At 46.5% G+C, this 21,877-nt stretch overlaps 1 protein-coding gene across 1 annotated transcript in view; it reads left to right on the forward strand.

Annotated features, from left to right (window-relative positions):
• The window catches only part of dnah2 (dynein, axonemal, heavy chain 2), a gene marked incomplete at its 3' end in the record, with an annotated part of 61,677 nt that overhangs the window by 19,126 nt on the left and 20,674 nt on the right, over positions 1–21,877 (forward strand). The window contains exons 23-55 of the mRNA XM_080023177.1: positions 331–413; positions 770–950; positions 1,909–2,047; positions 3,284–3,501; positions 3,644–3,745; positions 3,967–4,092; positions 4,387–4,497; positions 4,855–5,043; positions 6,111–6,214; positions 6,929–7,118; positions 7,394–7,574; positions 7,985–8,112; positions 8,422–8,574; positions 9,546–9,671; positions 10,312–10,530; positions 11,339–11,456; positions 11,620–11,756; positions 11,966–12,103; positions 12,241–12,399; positions 12,839–12,994; positions 13,692–13,783; positions 14,177–14,375; positions 15,462–15,686; positions 15,889–15,993; positions 16,234–16,422; positions 16,705–16,790; positions 17,283–17,413; positions 17,808–17,957; positions 19,379–19,546; positions 19,694–19,854; positions 20,134–20,273; positions 20,576–20,708; positions 20,908–21,047. Of these exons, the coding sequence (XP_079879303.1) occupies positions 331–413; positions 770–950; positions 1,909–2,047; positions 3,284–3,501; positions 3,644–3,745; positions 3,967–4,092; positions 4,387–4,497; positions 4,855–5,043; positions 6,111–6,214; positions 6,929–7,118; positions 7,394–7,574; positions 7,985–8,112; positions 8,422–8,574; positions 9,546–9,671; positions 10,312–10,530; positions 11,339–11,456; positions 11,620–11,756; positions 11,966–12,103; positions 12,241–12,399; positions 12,839–12,994; positions 13,692–13,783; positions 14,177–14,375; positions 15,462–15,686; positions 15,889–15,993; positions 16,234–16,422; positions 16,705–16,790; positions 17,283–17,413; positions 17,808–17,957; positions 19,379–19,546; positions 19,694–19,854; positions 20,134–20,273; positions 20,576–20,708; positions 20,908–21,047 (4,877 nt within the window). The remainder of the gene's footprint in view (positions 1–330; positions 414–769; positions 951–1,908; positions 2,048–3,283; positions 3,502–3,643; positions 3,746–3,966; positions 4,093–4,386; positions 4,498–4,854; positions 5,044–6,110; positions 6,215–6,928; positions 7,119–7,393; positions 7,575–7,984; positions 8,113–8,421; positions 8,575–9,545; positions 9,672–10,311; positions 10,531–11,338; positions 11,457–11,619; positions 11,757–11,965; positions 12,104–12,240; positions 12,400–12,838; positions 12,995–13,691; positions 13,784–14,176; positions 14,376–15,461; positions 15,687–15,888; positions 15,994–16,233; positions 16,423–16,704; positions 16,791–17,282; positions 17,414–17,807; positions 17,958–19,378; positions 19,547–19,693; positions 19,855–20,133; positions 20,274–20,575; positions 20,709–20,907; positions 21,048–21,877) is intronic.

The following is a 21,877-nucleotide window of genomic DNA, read 5'->3' on the forward strand; positions in this document are numbered from 1 at the left end:
GTGGAGTTATAGTAATTTACAAGGACACGGACCCTATGAAGCGATTAGAACTGATGAACCAACTATGATGAGCAATACCAAATCAGCAGTTTGATCGATCCAGTCCCCGATTTTGAGATGTATAAATATACATCCTATTAAAAAAATTAAGTAAAGTGACTCAATAAATGCAGGACAGTAAAAGGTATAGATATTTGCTTTGAAATGTAGTGGAGTAAAAGTCAAAAGTGTCCAAACTGAACATACTCGATTAAGTTCGGATACTTGAAAAATGAACGCGTGTGTTCACTCTATATCTGTTCTCTGACTGGAGGCTTTGGGATATTTCAGGGCCTGGAGTGCATTGAAGAGACGTGGGGCGAAATGTTCCTGGATGTTGCACCTGACAAAGACAAGGGTCACCTCCGGCTGGGGTAAGGTGGATAGAGCGGGGACGGGGTTGCGTTGAGTAGACCGGATGCGTGTGTATCTGTGTGTGTGTGTGCAAGACTATCCTTGGTGTGTGTGTGTGTGTGTGTGTGTGTGTGTGTGTGTGTGTGTGTGTGTGTAAGCAGAGGGGTTTGTGCCATCTCATTCAGTTACGTATAGCCTCCATGCCGGTAATGAATCAGATAAGAGAGGCGTGGAAATACAGTGAAGAAGTTCACATTTCGGCAGTTGCAATAAGGGATCACCTTGAGTCTGCTGGTCTTAATATGGGCTGGACTCATGTAACATGTTATGGAGTATGACAACGATTGAAAAGCTAACCGGATGCACTCCATCTCAGGAGCACGGAGGAGGTGTTCCAGGCTCTGGAAGACAACCAGGTGAGCCTGTCCACCATGAAGGCGTCCCACTTCGTCAAGGCCTTTGAGAAGGAAGTGGACCACTGGGAGCGCTGCCTCTCCCTGGTGCAGGAAGTGATCGAGATGATCCTCACGGTGCAGCGCCAGTGGATGTATCTGGAGGTATGCCGCACATCAGTTTGTTGAGTCTAGCTCTGCTTTGCTTTTTAATGCATTTGTTTGGTAGAAATAGATTAATCCGCCAAAGTGAGTTCAAGAAAGGGAGAAAGTTGGGCCTCACTCATGAGCAGTGCGCTGCACAAATCTGTGCTTAAATCGTGCGTGTGCACATTCTGAGCAAAAATCTGGATCCTTGAATATAATCTTACTTGAATTTGTTTTTTCTTTAGGAACTAATTTAGAACTGCCTCAGTCAGTCCTGGGAACTTATATTGCAGAACTTTAACTAAATGTAATTGACATATTAGAACCACAATAAGTAAATAAATGTAATTTTTCAATATTTTACAATATAAAAATATATTTACTACTAATAATAACCCCACACCTATTATTTTTCCCTTCTGTATTTTTTTGTTTATGGGTGTTTGTTTATCGGCCGACGGTTCTAAGGTCCTTAAATTAACTCTTATGTATGTGCAGTTGGTTAACTTCTACATACACTCTCTACCATAAAATTCATATCTATCTCCAAGCAAGTGTGACAACGGCATATTTAGCTTCATGGATATATTTATGGAAATTGCTACAGATAGAGAGAGCATGCCATTTGTAGAGATTGCAAGGATCTGTTTATAGAGAGTGATCAATGGCTGATCACCTGGTTTCTTCCTTTCACATGCCTGTCAATATAGAATGGTTCAGATTCATCAAAATACGCACTTGGGTAAGAACAAATGTGGCTAGAACGCACACATAGTCAGAACATTTCTACACACATACAGTATTTGTGATGATTCCCCTCTAAACAGCCCGGTCATTTATCAGCATTTTGACCAAGTTATTTTCACGTTGATGTAAAGTCGATGACCTTGGGATTTGATGAGTGATTCCACATTGATGGCACTCTCTCTCTCTCTCTCTCTCTCTCTCTCTCTCTCGCTGGCTGTCCACCCCTCAGAACATCTTCCAGGGAGAGGACATGAGGAAGCAGCTGCCGCACGAATCCAAGGAGTTTGATGACATCAACACCAACTGGAAGGCCGTGATGGAGCAGCTCCACAAGGACAACAACGCCCTGCGGGGGACCCATCAACCCGGTACTGGGATACCCAACGCACTCTGTGTAACAGGATGGCAGACGAGGCATTTTTAGGAACACTACAATGGAGTCAAGTGTGTGGGCCATTGCATTTGAACTTCCTCAAAGAGTGTTTTGGACTTTATTTGCATATTTTTAACTCTTCAACTGCTACGGCCCACGCATGCATGAGTTTGGGATAGAGTTTGGGAGCCCCATTTGACCCTACTGTGACTACAACGAGAAAGCGGCTGGAGAAACTGATAATCCCAAGTGATAAAAATCTGATCATTTATATCATGTGCTAATAATTTAAAACACAACTAAGGGACTGTCCTTTTCCATATTGGAACTATGTCCTGATTTTGTAACTAATACCATTTTACGCCTAATACGCCGGAAAAGGGGCGTGTCATGATTCCAGTGCGATTGAGAACGAAACAGTAGAGGAGACAGCAACTTAAACAAACAATTACATAAAACTGTAAAACTTGGAATATTAAGTATTTTGAGCCGTTCAAAAGAATTTGATCGTACGTGATTGACCCAACACTACAGTATAAGCAGAATGGAGTATCTATGCCGGCACCCGCGCACCGGTCCTTTGGCAGCGGGGAAGGGAGACGCTCCTCCAGTTTCGTAGACCGGCTTGGGCATTGCTGAGGCGGCTCGGAGCCTGGCGAGAACTCTGTGTTCTCCGCTGTGGTCCCCACGGAGCAGGCCCCTCACTCAAACCATTTCATGGTCCCTCATGCGGGAAAAAAAGTTATTAACTTCAGATTTTTCATTTTGGATTCTAAATTGGATATGAAATGATCCAATGATGCAAGGATATTCCTGTCTATTAACGCCACAACGTCAGGAACTTCAACATATCGCATCGCACCTGTAAAGGGGCAAAAATTTGCCTGTCGACCCCGGTGTCATGTTCACATCAGAGCCGATCGGGGCTGGAGCCGGTAAGAGCCTGTCTCTTGCAGGGTCATTGGAAATCTGAAACCGGATGCTATCGGGTGCTACCAGGTTTTTGGCGCAGTGGGAAAGGGATATAATAGTAAGAAAAAAAGAAACGCTTCAGATAACTCCTCCTTCCTTCATGGCTCTGTTCACTGCTCTGTGGTGCAGTGGAGAAATTACACACGGGACTCGGATATGGTCAGATTGGGATGAGTGGAACAGTCATATTTCAACCCAGCCACAGTGAGCACGTTGACAGTGAGTGCGGCACATGTTCAGCCTCTCCATTGTCCCTCAGGCCTGCAGGCAAAACTGTCAAAGATGAACCTCAAGCTGGAGGAGATCCAGAGGGCGCTGGACATGTACCTTGAGACCAAGAGGCAGGTCTTCCCCAGGTTCTACTTCCTGTCCAACGACGACCTGCTGGAGATCCTGGGACAGTCGCGCAACCCTGCCGGCGTGCAGCCCCACCTCAAGAAGTGCTTCGACAACATCAAGAGCCTGCGTATCGCCAAGGCAAATCCATGCATATACACCCGTTCGCACTAACACACACACACACACACGCACAGAAAGATATTTATGATTTGAAGTCTCCTCATTCTCACATTGAGCAACTGCTGAATGGGAGAGCTGCTTCTACCTGCTCCTTCCGCAGGTGGGGGTCTCTTCCAGCAAGTCGGAGGCCAGTGGGATGTTCTCCGGGGACGGGGAGTTTGTGGAGTTCACAAAGCCTGCTTCACTTGATAAACCTGTGGAGGTACGAGGAAATGCATCACGAGGGTGGTGTTAATGTTGCAATGACACAATAAAGCAGTAAGATGAGACTCGTATGCGGATGGAGAGATTGAAGAATAATGCAACAAGGACTTGATGAACCTTGCTGTGTCTGTGTGTGTGTGTGTGTGTGTGTGTGTGTGTGTGTGTGTGTGTGTGTGTGTGTGTGTGTGTGTGTGTGTGTGTGTGTGTGTGTGTGTTCAGATCTGGCTGTGCGACATTGAGAGGACCATGCACGTCACGCTCAGAGATTGTCTCAGGAACTGCCTTTCGGCCTTGCACAAGCTGAAGGGCAAGAGAGACAAATGGCTCAAAGATTGGCCGGGACAGGTACTTCTGTCTTTTTTTTTGGTCTGGCTTCCCGCAGACGTGTCGCTCTGCGCTTCTCAAAACTGACGTGACACTGACTGACAGCAATGCCCTGTCAGTCCCTCCACCGTCCTCCACTGTGCAGCATGTCAGCAGGCCATTTTTTTCCTCCGCTTCCTTTTCAAAACTCTTACTTTTTTTTTTTTGAAACCTAAGCTGCCCAGTCTTTAGATAATGCAATTCCAGATGTACTGCATTTCAGAATTTAATTCAATGGATGTTGTCGAATCACATTTGTGCCGTTTTCTATTCTAGATGTTGATCACAGCCAGTCAGATCCAGTGGACGAGTGATGTCACAAAATGTCTTGTCGCAGACAAAGTGAGAGCTGATAAGTCTGCTCTCAAGTCCATGAAGAAAAAACAGGTGCAAAAGACAAGCTTTAGTTTTGTGTGAAACCATTGGCCTCCCCAGTATAGTACTCTGATTTCTTCAAACCCTTTCAGTTAACTGCATAATATATGTCCCTGCCATTGGGAATAAAGGTTTTTCAAGTAGCCTATGCAACGCTTGGCTTTTATATTTTCCTTTCCTCTTTTTGCCTTTGCCGCACCTTCATGTTGTTACAACAACTTCAGTTGACTTCAGATGCTGAAAGAAAAGCCATTGTGTGGCATTTTTAACCCTAAGTGAAGCCACAGGATGGGTGATTTACACATTTGAACATCAACAACTACTGTATCTGGTGCTTCCCTGTGACTCCTACACGTGCCTCCCTTTCAGGCGTCTGTGCTCAAGAACTACTCGGACGCCATCTGTGGGGATCTGAGCAAGACCCTGCGTCTGAAGATCGTAGCGCTGGCCACTGTGGAGGTCCACGCCCGAGACGTCCTTGACAGGCTGGCAAAGGCGGGTGTTAACGATGTCAACGCCTTCGACTGGCTCTGCCAGCTACGCCTCTACTTGGAGAAGGTACAGTGAGGAGGAGGAGGAGGAGGAGTAATGGGGGTGTACTCTATATGTTTTTGAGTTTAGATAATGGTAGGTTGGGATTGAAAAGTTCAAAAGGCCAGAGGTACAAAAGTTGCCTTCAAATGTCCAAGAGCAATAGTGAGTACAGTGGTACCTTGAGTTACGAGCGCACTAACATACGAGTTTTCCGAGTTACGAGCCGTCGTTCTGTCGATGTTTTTGTATTGATTTGCAAGCAAAAATTTGAGTTACGAGGAGCGAGCTTCAGGCGCCACTGCTGGTGGGCGTGGTGAGCGAATGCGGCCAGCGTCCCGCGTCTCACTCCTTCGCTTCACGTGGTAACCTGAGCGTGGAAGCAACTCTTGTGTTTTGTGCTTTTTGTGCAGTTATTTTGCCAATTTTAAAGTAAGTGCTGAGAAGAAGAAGCGGATGATGTCCATTGTCTTAAAGCACAAAATAATAGAAAAACATGAGCGAGGTGTGAGTGTGATGGAATTGGCGAGGCAGTACGAGCGTAGTACTTCTACCATATGTACCATACTGAAGCAGAAGGAGGGGTAAAGGGTATTACGCCAGCCAGGGGCTTTAAAATAATATCCATGCTGCGGACCGCTGTCCATGAAAAGATGGAGAAGCTGCTGTTGGTGTGGTTGACGGAGAAGAGAGGAGGAGATACCGTGGAGATACCGTGGAGATACCGTGACGGATGTATCATCTGTGAGAAGGCAAAAATGATCTACACATTCTCTTTTATTGTGTTTTATTACTTTCACAGAACAAATTAAACTCGTAAGTCAAAGTACCACTGTACAGATAAACAGCCTCTCCTCTTTCAATTCTTTGTGGCTGGAACAGAGAGGCATGAAAGTATGACCAGAGCGTGATCGCCTTCTAACTTTTTCTTTTATATTCTCTTCAAGGTGCAAAAGAAAAACAACATCCTCTTATTGCCACATATTGCCTCGCTGCTCTGTTTAGAGCTTGAGATGAGTTTTTGAGTGTCAATAAATGTCTGTTCACACCCTGCGTTCCCGCTCTCTGTCTTTCTCTCCCTCGGCAACTGACAGGAGATGGAGGACTGCATCATCCGACAGACCAACACGCAATTCAAGTACGGCTACGAGTACCTCGGCAACTCAGGACGTCTGGTCATCACCCCGCTCACTGACAGGTCCTCAGCAGTCACCCAGCTTCCTTTTTACCAACCTGTTCAATGCTGCCTCCATTCCCTAAAGACTGAAAGATGTGATGATAATAGAAGTTTGTGACTCTATCAGTGTCTAGTGTCACACACACAGTTTGATGAGCAATTTGTGTAATTTCTGAATAGCCATAAGCAAGTATTACTTTTGTCAGTTTTATCACTTGCTTACTCCTCAACTCTGGAGGAGTCATGTTGGGGTTTAATCTGTCAGTGGGTAAATCAGCGCTCCCTTTTGGCCCCATTTACTTACTGCAATATATTAAATGCCACTTTACACCTGTTGCCTTATCACATACATTATCCTTCCAGGAAAGTCTTCAGGGAGTGCAGAGAAACTAATGGATATGGTCCTTTCTATGGTCTTGATGAATTGTATTGGTCAACATGGTGATACAGATACAGGAAATTGCCCTGTAGCTAAAACAGAACATTGAGTTTGTTATTTTCAGTGACGCTGGAGAAACAGTGCATCCTATGCTGCATGACATTGCTTTTTTGCTTTTCAAAGCTGCCGGGGTGTGTTTCATTGCTGCTCTCTTTGCTACTGGTGGGTGGGTGTAGGGCTATCCTTGCCTGCTGTCTGGGTGTGCTGGGATGGGCGCATGGTTGTGGCTAGGATGGGCCCCTCTATAAATGTCCATATGTATTTTTTTGATTCTCTTCATCGTCGTGATCGACCAGGTGTTACATGACGCTGACCACGGCTCTCCACCTCCATCGCGGGGGGTCCCCCAAAGGGCCAGCAGGCACCGGGAAGACGGAGACGGTCAAAGATCTGGGCAAGGCCCTCGGCATGCATGTTATCGTGGTCAACTGCTCCGAAGGACTCGACTACAAATCCATGGGGCGCATGTTCTCCGGCCTCGCACAGGTAAAGGCAACAACAGGTAAAAGATTTGGATGATAATATCATAATGATAAAGATTACAACAGTAAGGTTATCGGATTTGACCCAAATGTAAAAAACTCATGCATATTATTGCTGTCTTATGCCACTTCCATATTTTATGGCGTCAGGAATGGCAGCCTCTGTGAGTTGGCGTGCGCACTGTGAGCTTGCTGATCGCACTGTTTTGCATACTTTTTTCGCATTAGTAACCAATGTGCTTATCATTGCTTATCAGTGTCTTCTCGCCGCCTCCCCAGACTGGAGTGTGGGGCTGCTTTGATGAGTTCAACCGCATCAACATTGAGGTGTTGTCGGTGGTCGCCGAGCAGATTCTCTCCATCCTGTCGGCCCTCTCGGCAAAACAGACCAGGTTGAATTTCGACGGGCAGAACATCCGCTTGGTTCCGTCCTGCGGCATCTTCATCACCATGAACCCCGGTAGGCAGGGGGAGATGGACGCACGTCCGCACTCATGCACACTCAGTTTGGTTGTTGTACTTACCTCGGATACACATTCTTTAACTCCTTCAGAATTGAACTATACCTGAAACAACAAGATATAATAATAACAGAACAATAATTAGGTTTACTTTAACCAGGGCTCCACCTAATTATGTTATCTCATGATTTACAACTAACCAGCTGTAACACCAGAGAGTGAAAGGATGTACACTTTCTGGTGGCACACACACACACACACACACACACACACACACACACACACACACACACACACACACACACACACACACACACACACTGCTCTGCTGTGGTATTATTCAGAGGGCTTAACAATCTCTTGAGTGTGATGGTTTGTCACTAAGTGCAGCCCTCCTGACCCTCCCCAGGTTACGCTGGTCGCTCTGAGCTGCCAGACAATCTCAAGTCCATGTTCAGACCCATCTCCATGGTGGTTCCAGACTCTGTCCACATCGCTGTGATCACGCTGTTCGGAGAAGGATTCAGCGACTGCAAGGTAGCGCCGCACGCTGGGGTTTTGATTGCTGAGCGCAAACGACACCTCGACTCCTAAAGACAAATGAGACAAACTTTTTCGACTTGTGAACCCGAAAAAAGAAAAATCAAAATGTCTTGTGACCCCGCCATTCCGACTTGCTGTTCTGACCTGTTCGCCTAGTGTGTATGATGGATGTATCTGTATCTGAATTCTGCCTGGCCGACATTTTTACCCTGCCGCTCCGTTTTGAATGTGTTCTCTCCCTACTTCTCTCTTCCCTCCTTCTCTCCATCCTGTCCGCCCTCCCTCCCTCTGCCTGTCGTCTAGACCCTGGCGAAGAAGGTAGTCACTTTGTACTCCCTGGCGTCGCAGCAGCTGTCTCAACAGGACCACTATGACTATGGCCTGCGTGCGCTCACCTCTCTGCTCCGCTACGCTGGCAAGAAGCGGCGCAACCACCCCAACGCGGCCGGTGAAGAGGTAGAGCCTCTCTAACTGTGCCTCTCCGGCTGCTTTCACACATGCACTGCAGCCCAGAACTGATCCTCACATTGGCCTGGAGGAGCTGTACGTGTGGACGCAAATGTCCCAATCAGTTGGACTAGAGATTAAACTAACTTTACCCAGCCAGCACCCTAGAATAAAGTCTGCGTAAAGTCAGATCGAGGGGTATGTGTGAACAGAGCAGGTGATTGTCCGGAGAATTCACAACAAGCGAGTGGGGTTGTTCCGTGTTGAGGACGTCTCTGTGATGCGACCCACGGTGCTGCGGGACACGGATCCACGGATCCACAACGCTGCAGCTTCCTTTTTCTGGTGGGATATTCGTGCACTGAGCATAGCTGCGTCGTAATCCTTTATGCTTTTGTTTATATTCCTTTCCACTCTTTCGTTTATATTGCGGATACGTCCTAATTCACGGAGCATCAACGCAACAAAAGATAAGTCGGTAGTCTCGTCCGCCATCTTGTGTGTGCTGTAAAACTCTGCAGCATCATTGCGTCATTGCATCACGTCCTGCCTCTTGCAGTTTCTACCCAGGCTCCGCCCTTTCACATTAAACAAAGTGAATATTTCTAGTAGGTGTGAATGCGTCTGACACGAACAATCTCCGGTTGCGTGCTACATGTGTGAAAGGGCAACTTCACAGTCCAGGTGAGGCTCACACATGAACTCCGTCAATGTCCGGAGTTCATGTGTGAAAGTTGCATCTGTCTGCTTGTTAAAAAGGATGGCTGGTGTGGTGACTAAACATTTAAATATCTTGTCACTTTAGTACCCGGCTGCCTCTAGTTCTCAGAGGGCATTACATTTCCAACAGCTTGCACAATAAAGCAACACTCATCTTATCTCCACAGACAACAGACAGCAAAAAAATAACAACAATAAGGGTAAGTTGGGTGTGACATGCCATTTTGATCTTTGATCTTTGACCTCTGCCCTCTCCACAGATATTGCTTATGTCTATAAAGGACATGAACGTTGCCAAACTGACGTCGGTGGACGTGCCGCTGTTTGATGGGATCATCCAGGACCTTTTCCCTGATGTGAACACACCGACCAGCGACTACAGCAAGGTAGCCCAGTGCCCAGCCACCTTCGACGAAGTCTTCCTGTTTTTGTAAAAAAGAGAATTAAAAATCCTTTGCATGGTTCTAATGAATGTTCCATTTAGTCAGCTTTGCAGGGAGCTGACCTCCATATTATAATTTTGGCTTTATTACTGCCATGCCTCAGCCTCTCAGCACTGTAACATGTTTTAAGGAGACCATCTCCATCTGGAGGGGATCAACTTGTGACTTTGGACCGACCCCCTGTCGGAAAAACTTTATGAAAACCTGCTCCGTTTATCTGCCTGTGGGAGTCTCCACCCACAGGTGAGGGTTTAGGGAGGGAGACGAGAGTCTTTTTGGCCGTGATGCGCCAACATGGCGAGAGTTTTTATTGTCACCTTAAACAATAAGGTATGCTGGCCACAAGTTTCAATAACAAATGATAATGATGAATATAATGATGATGATGATGATAATAATAAGCAGCAGCTTGGCGGCTGCGGGAAGGGGGACCGCGCTGTCGTCCGCAGCCGGCGCTTGACCACGCCCCTTTGTCCGCCACACTGCCATGTACTGTATATGTGTCACCAACAGTCCTGTTTGTCTTTTTCTCTCTGGCGTGCATGTGCTTGTGTCTCACCATCTCTCTATCCGTGTCATCCAGCTGACGAAGGCCTTCGAGGCGGAGCTCCGCGAGAGAGGCTTGCAGGTCACCGACTTCACCCTGACCAAGGGCATCCAGCTGTACGAGACCAAGAACTCTCGACACTCCACCATGCTGGTGGGCAAGACCGGCAGCGGCAAGACGGTCACCTGGAGGACCCTGCAAAGGGCGATGACCGCCCTCTACCACAAGGGGGAGCCTGACTTCCAGGTGGTCCGGGTAGGTCTGGATGGGTGGATCGGCCGATGGTATCTGGCTGTTTCCTGCTCATAAGTTATATAATGGGTTTAGTGAGAAAGAAACACAGGAAAACGAGAACCCTTGAAAATCACTCTTGATATTTCACACTTTTTAACAATGACCTTGTCTGCAAAAAAAAGAGAAGACCAAAAAGTCTCAGGAAGACATTAACTGTCTCGTTCAGTCTCAGAAAAACATTTTTTTTTCGCCTAATAGATTCTGTGTGCCAGTCTGTGAGCCAAGCAGAGGCAGCGGTCCGGTGGCAACCATCTTAGCCCCACTGTCCAGCTATAAAGCTAGTGTTCTGGTGACACGTTCCAATAGCAGGAGAAATTTTAAGCAAAAAATTGCAGCAGGAATCTCTTTCTCGATATAAATCATCAACTGGCTAGATATTTTGTGTTTGTCCGTCTCATCTTTATTCCTTTGTTCTTGTCTGGAATAATACATGTTTAGAGAGTTATCTTCCACTTTTTTTTTTTCTAATGAATGTACATTCCCAATGAAACTACACAAAATGTAAACCAGTTGTGAGCTCACTCTTAACTTTCCAATTCAGGAAAATAACCTTAACTATCCGTGTCAGAGATAAATGAGGCTAGATCTTGTCAACCAGGTCCCACGTTGGGCACAGAAAAGAGTTCTTGTCGATTTCCACTTAATTGGTACCTATTGGTTACCAGGATGCACTCACTTGCCTTTTTTTTTTACCCGTTTCTCTTACTCTACCCTTTGCCCCACACCCTGGTGGTGGTGACCTACGACCCCTGGGTGCATGGACCGACAGGAATACCCTCTGAACCCGAAGGCGGTGAGCCTGGGAGAACTGTACGGAGAGAGCAATCTCTCCACCAATGAGTGGACGGACGGAGTGCTGTCCTCCCTCATGAGGACCGCTTGTGCAGGTACACAACACACTTGGCGCCTCAGTGTTTTCAGCAGGAGAACAGGGAGCGGTTTGTCGTTTCAGTTCTACTCTCCTTTATAAAACCAGCGAGTTGCCCATTATGAACCCACCGTCGCACAAACACATACAGTTATACACCTCTTACCCCCCATCGCCTCCAGATGAGAAGCCAGATGAGAAGTGGATCGTGTTCGACGGACCTGTGGACACGCTTTGGATCGAGAGTATGAACTCGGTCATGGACGACAACAAGGTGCTCACCCTCATCAACGGAGAGAGGATCTCCATGCCTGAGCAGGTGAGGGACTTCCAACAAATGCTTATAATTACGGAAAAACTGTCTGTCGAGATGTGTGTCAGTACTTCATTGGTTATGCCGTATAACTTGACAATCTGGATCAATCCGTATCGCTTTCTCACTTGTAAACAATGATATGTTCACACGTTTGAAACCTTGGTAATTAGGGGAACTTTTTGCCTGGTAATTTGTGAGTGTGTGTTTTCCAGGTGTCTCTGCTATTCGAGGTGGAGGATTTAGCGGTAGCCTCTCCGGCAACAGTGTCTCGCTGTGGGATGGTCTACAACGACTACACCGATCTGGGATGGAAGCCCTACGTCCAGTCATGGCTGGACAAGCGAAACAAGGTGCAGCAAAACTCACCGATAGCAGCCGGGAGCGGTTAGCAACTAGTGCTGCTAATTGTTTTTTTTTTTTTTCGAATCGTCACCCCAACCCCAGCACCCTTGCACCATCATGTATCCAACCGATGTGTCGTCCGCAGGTTGAGGTGGATCATCTCAATCCTCTGTTTGAGAAGTACATGGAGAAGATACTGGACTTTAAGAAGAGCAGCTGTAAGGAGCTGGTCCCCATCACCGAACTCAACGGAGTGACCTCCCTCTGTCGCCTCTACGACTCCCTGGCCACGCTCGCCAATGGGGTATTTTTCAGATTATAATAATTAGCGTGGTTCATAGTGGCCTTATTCAGCTTGGTACGAGCGTTATTAACGTTTAAGTATGAATGCAAAAGACAGAGGAGGCCATAGAGAAAGTTGGATGAAGTAAGTATACGCTCTACCTGTTCCACGCCGCCCCATTACTCATACGGGTGAGTGCTTTTTCTACTTCCAATTGAGAGCGGCGAGAACAACAAAGCTAATCCATCCTGTGCGCTGCTACCAACACATCGCCATTCTCTTTGGCAGAAACCTTTAGAGCGAGTTGAGTGAGAACTCGTTCGGAAGCTCAGTAAAGCTGAGAGCGGCAGGGAGAAGCAACGGGTTTTCTTTTCAAACTCGCCACTCCTCTGTGTCCTTGCACGTCTTTGCCCCTGACGGTACAACAAAGCCTTTGCCTGTCTCACCGCCCCCCACCAAGGTGAACCCCTCTGACAAGGACCACTACAGCAAGATGGTGGAGCTCTGGTTCATCTTCAGCCTCATCTGGTCCGTGTGCGCCTCAGTGGACGAGGACGGCCGCAGGAAGATGGACAACTTCCTACGCGAGATGGAAGGGTCCACCTTTCCCAACAAGGTCCCCATTGACACACACAAACACACACACACACACACACACATAAATGAAGAGAATAAGCTTTTAATGAAATGTATATTACCCTCCCTTTAAGTTCATCTTTATAAGCATTTCGATCTGCAGGAAACGGGAAAAATCCTGATTTTGGCCACCAAACATCGATCTTTGCATAACATATATTTTTTTTGATGAAGCTACATTTGGACGTTGAACCAAACACGGAACCAAACCCAGTTCTGTATAGATATTTTTCCACCCTCTGAAACCGGGATTTAATGTGCAAGCTGTCAAACCCATCTACCACCCCTGAGGACCAGTAGAGAAAACAGCTTAAAAAGAGCCAAGCAATCAAAGCTGCCATGAGGTCAGATGATAATGACAATTACATAAAGGTTGAGCTGTGGCAGGACTGATGAGGCCATAACCCCCGAAAGAACGGCGTTGAGTCTGGAATCGCACAGAGGCCTCCACATTGATTTTTCTATCTGGCGTTTAAAAATGATGTGATCGAATAATGTGTTTGTAGAAATCAGCTGAGCCGGGGGGGTGGTTCTCTGGTTTGGATGAGTCGACGTTCTCAATCAAATTTTTATTAAAAAATGTTTTATTCATTCGTTAGAAATGCATTTTTTGTGATTGTTGTGATTGTGATAGTTATTAATAGATTTTGACCAACTTTCGTTGAACTCTCTTTCAGGACACAATCTACGAGTACTATGTTGACAGCAAGACCAAAACCTGGGCTTCTTTTGAAGACCAGCTGCCAAAGAGCTGGCGCTACGCTGCCAAGTGAGGAACCGTCTGGACGCTGTGTACAGCCATTTAGATCGGCACCTGGGCGTGCGTGCGTGCCTGCCTGACTGCCTGCATGCCTGCCTGCGTGCGTGCGTGTGTGTTTGTGTGTGTGTTTGCTGAAATCTTTGGTAAAGGAGCTTTTTGATTATTTAACTGCTGTGGCATGTGCCTGTGCCCTGGTGCACAAACTTGAGCAAAAAAACATAAATGACTTATTTTTACACGGTCAGGGCCAAACAGGAAGTTGGAAGGTCTTATTGGTCTAAACATCTTTTTTGTTTTATTCTTCTGCTACTTCTGCCTGCTACTCTCTTTGTACCCAAGCTCCTCCTTGTTGTCTTGACGCCTCGTTTCCATACCGTTGAGTTTTTCTCTCATCTCCCGCAGTGCACCGTTTTATAAGATCATGGTTCCCACCGTGGACACCGTCAGGTACAACTTCCTGGTCAGTTCTCTGGTGGCAGGCCAGTACCCGCTGCTGCTCGCGGGGCCTGTGGGCACCGGAAAGACCTCTGTGGCCCAGAGCGTCCTGCAAGGCCTGGACCCCACCAAGTGGGCCGTCCTCACCATCAACATGTCTTCACAGGTGTGTGTGTGTGTGTGTGTGTGTGTGTGTGTGTGTGTGTGTGTGTGTGTGTGTGTGTGTGTGTGTGTGTGTGTGTGTGTGTGTGTGTGTGTGTGTGTGTGTGTGTGTGTGTGTGTGTGTGTGTGTGTGTGTGTGCACGCGCGTCTCTCTTTGTGCCCACTTCTACATCCAATATGCTGTATGTTTGCCTCAGTGAGAGAAATTAAATGAGGGTGTATTTGTGTGAATAGATTCCTCATCATATTGTTATAATATATTGGTTTTCTACCAGCCAACATAGGGTATCCATGTATGTCACCCAGTCCCCCACCCCAAATCTGATACCAAGACATATCAAACGACATATCATATGTCAGATCCTAAAGAAAAGCACTTTTTTTTTTTTTCCGTTTTAGTACACATAGAAGTAGTCAGGGACTATTCAGGCATGGTGTTGATGGACTGCAGCCTCAAAACCAAACTCGGGGGGCCCATCAATAACATTTCAGCGACTGTCATTATTAGCGTCAGGTTTCCCCAGTGAGCCTGCTGAGAATCTGTTCAAATCTTCAACTGGGAGACAAAAATGTAGCCGCCAGCCGGTGAGCTTACCGTACTTTCCGGACTATTAAGCGCACCTGAATATAAGCCGCACCCACGGAATTTTTCAAAAATATAAAAAAAAAAATCCATGAATTAGCCACGTCATTGGATAAGCCGCGAGGTTCAAAGCGTGGATAAAAAGTAGCCGCTTATAGTCCGGAAATTACGGTAGTATGCAAAAAAAACCTGAACTATCTCTGGTTCACTTGCAAAGACCATTATTACAATAGTAAAAATGTCGATGAGTCATAATCATTGTGTCGTGGCTAGTTCTTACTCTACATGGTATAAAATCTTGATGAATACATTTTTTTCCCCCAATTTTCTAGTGGAGTCACCACGCTTCATAATAGCTCAGCAACCTTGGCTTCAATGAACACTCGTAATCATTAGGTTTTATTTTTAATTCTATTTTTGGCTAAGTGAGAATCATTCCCACCTTGGCAACAACTGTACCTCCCCCTCTTTTTGCGTCTTTCTCTTTCCCTCTTTCCTCCGCTCCAGACCACGTCCAACAACGTCCAGGCCATCATCGAGAGCCGCGTGGAGAAGAGGACCAAGGGCGTGTACGCCCCCGTCGGCGGGAAGCGCATGCTGTGTTTCCTGGACGACCTCAACATGCCGGCGCCCGACCACTTCGGCTCCCAGCCGCCGCTGGAGCTGCTGCGGCTGTGGATTGACTACGGCTTCTGGTACGACCGCGAGAAGCAGACGCCCATGTATGTCAAGGTGAGGCGCTGTGCGTTTGTGACTCACGCATACAGAGCGAGAGGTGTTGGCGTTAGCCATTTCTGTTTTCTTCCCTTCGTCACCTTTGTTGACTTGAACTTCACCAGTTTATATTTTCCTTAATCGTACTAAGAGAATAGTGTGTGTGTGTGTGTCTGTGTGTGTGTGCGCTGCGTGCGTGCGTATGCGCTCATATGAGTAGGGTATGTTCCTGTTGGCGTCCATGGGGCCCCCTGGTGGTGGGAGGAGCCAAATCTCCAGCCGCCTCCAGAGCCGCTTCAGCCTCATCAACATGACCTTCCCCAACGTGAGTCCCACGGAGCTCCTCTTCCTTTCCTGCTCTCTTTTACCCTTTCCGTCCTCCCCTCTTCGCCCTCCTCGCGCTATTATTCCTGACATTTTCATATCCTTATCACGATGATAACTCAGGCGGCGTTGCTGCGGCGGGCGGAGGAACACACACCTTGAACTTCCAATACCTCAGCAACAAAGGAGGAGTGGAGACGTGTGCCTAGTTTTTACTGCCTTTGTACTTTCCCAACCGCAGGAGTCTCAGATCAAGCGTATCTTCGGCACCATGATCAACCAGAAGCTGCAGGTGTTCGCAGAGAGCGTCCTGCCCATCGGGAACGTTTTGACCGAGGCCACGTTGGAGCTCTACTCCGAGGTTGTCGCCCGTTTCCGGCCCACCCCGGCTAAGAACCACTACCTGTTCAACCTCAGGGACATCTCCAAGGTACCAGCCCACGCAAACATACACAGGCAGACTTTTGGGGTGAGGATTAGGGATTCATTAAAATCTAATTTGGTTCATTGGCTTGCCTGACGGGGCATTTACAGTATAACGAGGGCAACGTGGGAGTAATTAACATTATTCTGCAAAATATCAATAATAGAAGGTTGAATAATTTAACTTGAGATTTTGATTCTTCTTCAAAATCTTCTCTTCTCTCTCGCGCTCTCTCTCTCTCGCTCTCTCGCTCTCTCGCTCTCTCGCTCTCTCTCTCTCTCTCTCTAGGTGTTTCAGGGCCTCCTGAGAGCTCACAGAGACTACCATGATACCAAGCAGAGTATAACTAGACTGTGGATCCATGAGTGCTTTAGGTATCAAACCTCCCTCCCTCTCTCTCTCTCTCCCCCCTCTCTCAATGGGTCATCTCTGTAGTTACCTATTGAAATATATATTTTTTAACCTGCTGAAAACACATACCCTGAAGACAGGCTCGGCAAACTGGTCAATGTTTGTCTCTTGTTGTCCTGCGTTTTATTGATTGAAATAATAAAAATGACAATGATAGAACACGTTATTTGTTTTGCGCTTTTCCCAATTCTCAAAGACCCTTTACATCAAAATCACATGAAGTAAAACAATGCAAATTTTTTTACAAACTGATTATTTGTTTCCACTTTTGATCATTGCACATGCATTTGAGTGTTGATTGATCCAAATTGTTCATACAGTTTTCAGGATCCGAGCTAAAGATAATTCTATTTTGTGGAAGTTCTTTATTTTTTGATGCTAGTCAAATGCGATGTGCATCCTGCCTTCATGCTGCATCCTGATGAGTATGTGCATGCTGGGTGTGGTGTTGGCAGGGTGTTCTCGGATCGTCTGGTCGACCAAGAAGATGCGAAGGCCTTCCTCTCTCTAATGGCAGAGAAATTGGGCACACTCTTCAATCTCACTTACCACAGCATCTGCCCCAACAAACAGCCCCCGGTGTTTGGTAACGCGCGCACACACACACACACACACACACACACACACACACACACACACACAGCCACACAGACATCCACACACACGCGCCCGCGCGCACAAATATACCTACAAGTGATGGATGGCCTCACAGAAACGTCTGTGATTGATTGTGGACTTTGTGATGGATTGTGTGACGGACTGTCAATGTCAAACGTCGATTGAAGAGTCGATCAGTTGTGATTAATGACTACAGCTGATGGGACATTTGACATATTTACGTGTGTGTGTGTGTGTGTGTGTGTGTGTGTGTGTGTGTGTGTGTGTGTGTGTGTGTGTGTGTGTGTGTGTGTGTGTGTGTGTGTGTGTGTGTGTGTGTGTGTGTGTGTGTGTGTGTGTGTGTGTGTGTGTGTGTGTTTCAGGGGAATTCCTGAAGGAGCCTCGTGTCTATGAGGACCTGGTGGACATGAAGACGCTCAAGGTCTTCATGGAGACAAAACTGGAGGACTACAACCTGACACCCGGCACGGTGCCCATGAGCCTGGTGCTCTTCAGAGACGCCATCGAGCACGGTACGACCTGGGGGACACACACACACAAACACAGACACACACTTGCTTAAAACACACAGTCCCAATATGAGCACAGGCTCCCATGATACTCCTATGCCGTTTCCCGATATCGCAATATCGCCGTTCCACCTTCCATCTAGCTCTTGAAAGTGTGCGCTCCCCGAGCCCCGCTCTCCCAATCGATCTCACACCACTTCCTGTTCGCTCCGACTTCCGGGGGCCTGTGAGGTTGTGTGCTGCACGTTCATTATTTTGACCCTTTCGCCATCCCGACATAGTTTGAAGATGCCTCTGAAACACACAGTGTGGGGTCGCATTTAAAAGCTTCCCTGGAGTTAAAACACACAGGCCTCTCTCTCTCTCCGCCTGCTCTGCCATCAATATCCCACTGCACTGTGTCGCATTACAAATCAATACAGCTGCATTACTGTGGCGACAACACACACCATCCAGGAAGCTGGCGGCCTGTTTGTGTGTGTCTCAATGAGCAGATGATGTTATTTGTCTTCATGTGTTGCCTAGTGTACATGCAAAGGGGTATTTTTCCACTGTAATAGATCATTACAGATGACTTTTTATTCTCGAAAATAAGGTTGGCAAGGTGAGCAATGAGGAGAGGGCAACATAATAGTAGACAGTGCTTGTCAAGCGTTATTTAGTCTGTAATACAGCGTTTAAACAGTGAAAAAAAGGGATTAATGTTTGCTTGTGGTCAAACCCATTTTTATCACATAGAGTTTACAGTGATTGCTGTCCTTATTTAATCTTCAGCCTACTTTTCTGTGGCAAATTTAAATTGAACACACCTTTAGATATAGGTTACCTTGGTACCGAGCAAAGAGAAATATGAATTCAAAGAGATATGAATAGAATAATGGAGCGTTGCAAATGCTCGCCGTAACACAATTTACTGTACAGCACGGATTGGGAACTTCAGTAGTAACTGATGGACTCGTCCGGATCACTCTTTTATTTGGACTTTCTATCCCCACATGTCCGATATCCTAGAAATGTCAAATATCCAAGTTTTTTCAAATTATCTTAATACGGTTACAGTATTTCTTTTTCTTAACCATCCTCAATCAACATCATGAAACCCCACTGTTCACAGTCATGCCCCTCCTGTAGCGTCGCAGATTGATGAACACCAACTCGACAACATGACGTTACATAACAAGGACAGCATTGGAGACAATGATCTCTCTCTCTCTCTCTCTCTCTCTCTCTCTCTCTCTCTCTCTCTCTCTCTCTCTCTCTCTCTCTCTCTCTCTCTCTCTCTCTCTCTCTCTCTCTCTCTCTCTCTCTCTCTCTCTCTCTCTCTCTCTCTCTCTCTCTCTCTCTCTCTCTCTCTCTCTCTCTCTCTCTCTCTCTCTGTCTCTCTGTCTCTCTGTCTCTCTCTCTCTCTCTCTCTCCCTCTCCAGTCACCCGTGTGGTGCGTGTGATCAGCCAGCCCAGGGGAAACATGCTCCTGGTTGGTGTGGGGGGCTCAGGCAGGCAGAGCCTGTCCAAGTTGGCCGCCTTCATCTGTGAGTACCGGGTGTTCATGGTGGAGGTCACCAAGCAGTACCGCAAGCAGGAGTTCAGAGAGGGTGAGACATCCTTTGTTTTCTGCCACAGCACTAAATGACTGCCCGCTTAAAACATGCTTAAAAGTTAAGATCGTAACAAAAATTGGTACGGTACTGATCTGCAGTGGTTTAAAGGAAACGTACTTCCCGCCGTGTCCTTGTCTCCAGACATCAAGGAGCTGTACCGTCTCACGGGAGTGGACAACAAGCCCACCGTGTTCCTTTTCAACGACACCCAGGTGACGGACGAGTCCTTCCTAGAGGACATCAACAACATCCTGAGTTCGGGAGAGGTTCCCAACCTGTACAAGCAGGATGAGTTTGATGAGGTGAACACGGAGAGATTCTTGGTTGTATGTTCACCTTGAACATACATACATTTTCACATTTTCAGTTTTCCTCCCTGATTAGTATAATTTTTTTTTTTTTGGAATAGACTCATAAAATCAGCCTTGCAGCCTTGAATAACTCATCTTAAATAAAAAAGAAACTCCACTAATTCAACAGTGAGAGGCATTAGTCCCAGTCAAATAATCCGCGTCTCACCGAGCTGCCCCGTGTTGGGTTGCGGTCTCATCAGAAAGCTTTTTTTTTCCGCCTCCCTCCAGGTGTGCCGCACCCTGTCAGAGTCTGCCAGGCATGACAACGTCCTGGAGACTCCAGACTCCATGTTCAGATACCTGACGGAGAGAGTCAGGAACAACCTGCATGTGGTGCTGTGCATGAGCCCAGTGGGGGAACCCTTCAGGTAGCTGGAACATAGAATTTCCACCTCTCCATTCCTCCCTTAATTCTTCTTCCCCTCCTCTCTCATCATCTCAAACAGTAATAATAATATTTCTCTGTGCGCTGTTTGATAAGTGTCGTGCTGCACTCTGTTCTGACCTCCTGTTCTCCATGAGCTCCATAACTGCTTTCTTTCTGAAAAGGAAGCAGTTATCGCATAAAAACTGTAAAATATTCTTAAAGTACTATCATATTTTTAGTTGGCTGGTGCTGTATTGTTATCTGGCTGGAGCCGTATTGATAAACGTGCACATGGGCCAATAGGAACCGTATCCGTCAGTACCCAGCGCTGGTCAACTGCACCACCATCAACTGGTTCAGTGAGTGGCCCAGAGACGCTCTGCTGGAGGTGGCTGAGAGGTACCTGGATGGATTGGACCTGGGATCTGTGGAGGGGGTGAGACACACACACACACACACACACACACACACACACACACACACACACACACACACACACACACACACACACACAAATTGCTTGAGATCTTTATGAAAGTTTCATTAATCAACACCTGGCAAGTGGAAGACAGAGTCAGGCAACACAAGTTGTGTCGGTTTTTTAAATCAGTGCCTTTGAATGTGATGTGTTTTAGATCCACACTAAGGTGGCCAGTATCTTTGTGACCATGCACCAGTCGGTGGCCGAGTTCTCCAACAGGATGAAGGTGGAGCTCAAGAGACACAACTATGTCACCCCAACCAACTATCTGGAGCTGGTGTCTGGATACAAAAAGTGAGTCCTCAACCACCCAGGATTGGATGGTAATTTTATCCTAAAACTTCCAGTCAATCACCATGCGAATTCCATCGAGGTGATACAATAGACATAAACTTGACTCATAAAGTTGTCAAATGCAAAGGCAGCTTGATCAGGAAATTTAAAATGTTCACCTGCTTTAAGTTTTAACATTATGTATTCAAACTTGAGGGATAATCAAGCACATAGCTTTAAAGCGGTCCAGTGTGTTTTGTTGTGTTTTTTATCTGCCTGTTTGCTCTACACATGATATATGTGACCCACGCAGCAAAACCCGCTATCTCGCGCATTTCTAAAATCGCCAGGAACAGCCACATAAGTTGAAAAAAATCTTTCTTCAAGGAAAATGACATTTTTCCAGACGTGTGTTCCTTTGTGTTTTTTTATAATTATTTTATATAACGTATTTTCAAAGCCGAGTTTGATTTATAAATAGTAGAAAAATGTTAAACCGTGGAGGTAAATATTCCCGTTAGATTACATGGAGAAATGTAGGTCACTTACTGAGACACTGAATAGCACTGAACAGCGCAGATCGATCGTTTCCTTTAAGGCGACCGTCAGGGTAAAGATCAATCCTCCATATTCCATGTAATGTGAAGATGTTAGAACCACCGGTGAACATGACCCAGGATACTGTCAGAGCGCTGGAGGAGAAAAAAAACACACACACTGACTCAGATTCATATTTGTTTACTGGTTTTTATTTGAGTACCGGTTTATACGGTATCTATAAAACATGCTCTGAATGTTGCGGCTCCGGGAAAAAAAACAAGCTTGTTGACCCGGCAAAATAAGGAGATTGT

This window comes from Zeus faber (assembly GCF_960531495.2).
Source record: "Zeus faber genome assembly, chromosome: 22".
NCBI lineage: Eukaryota > Metazoa > Chordata > Actinopteri > Zeiformes > Zeidae > Zeus > Zeus faber.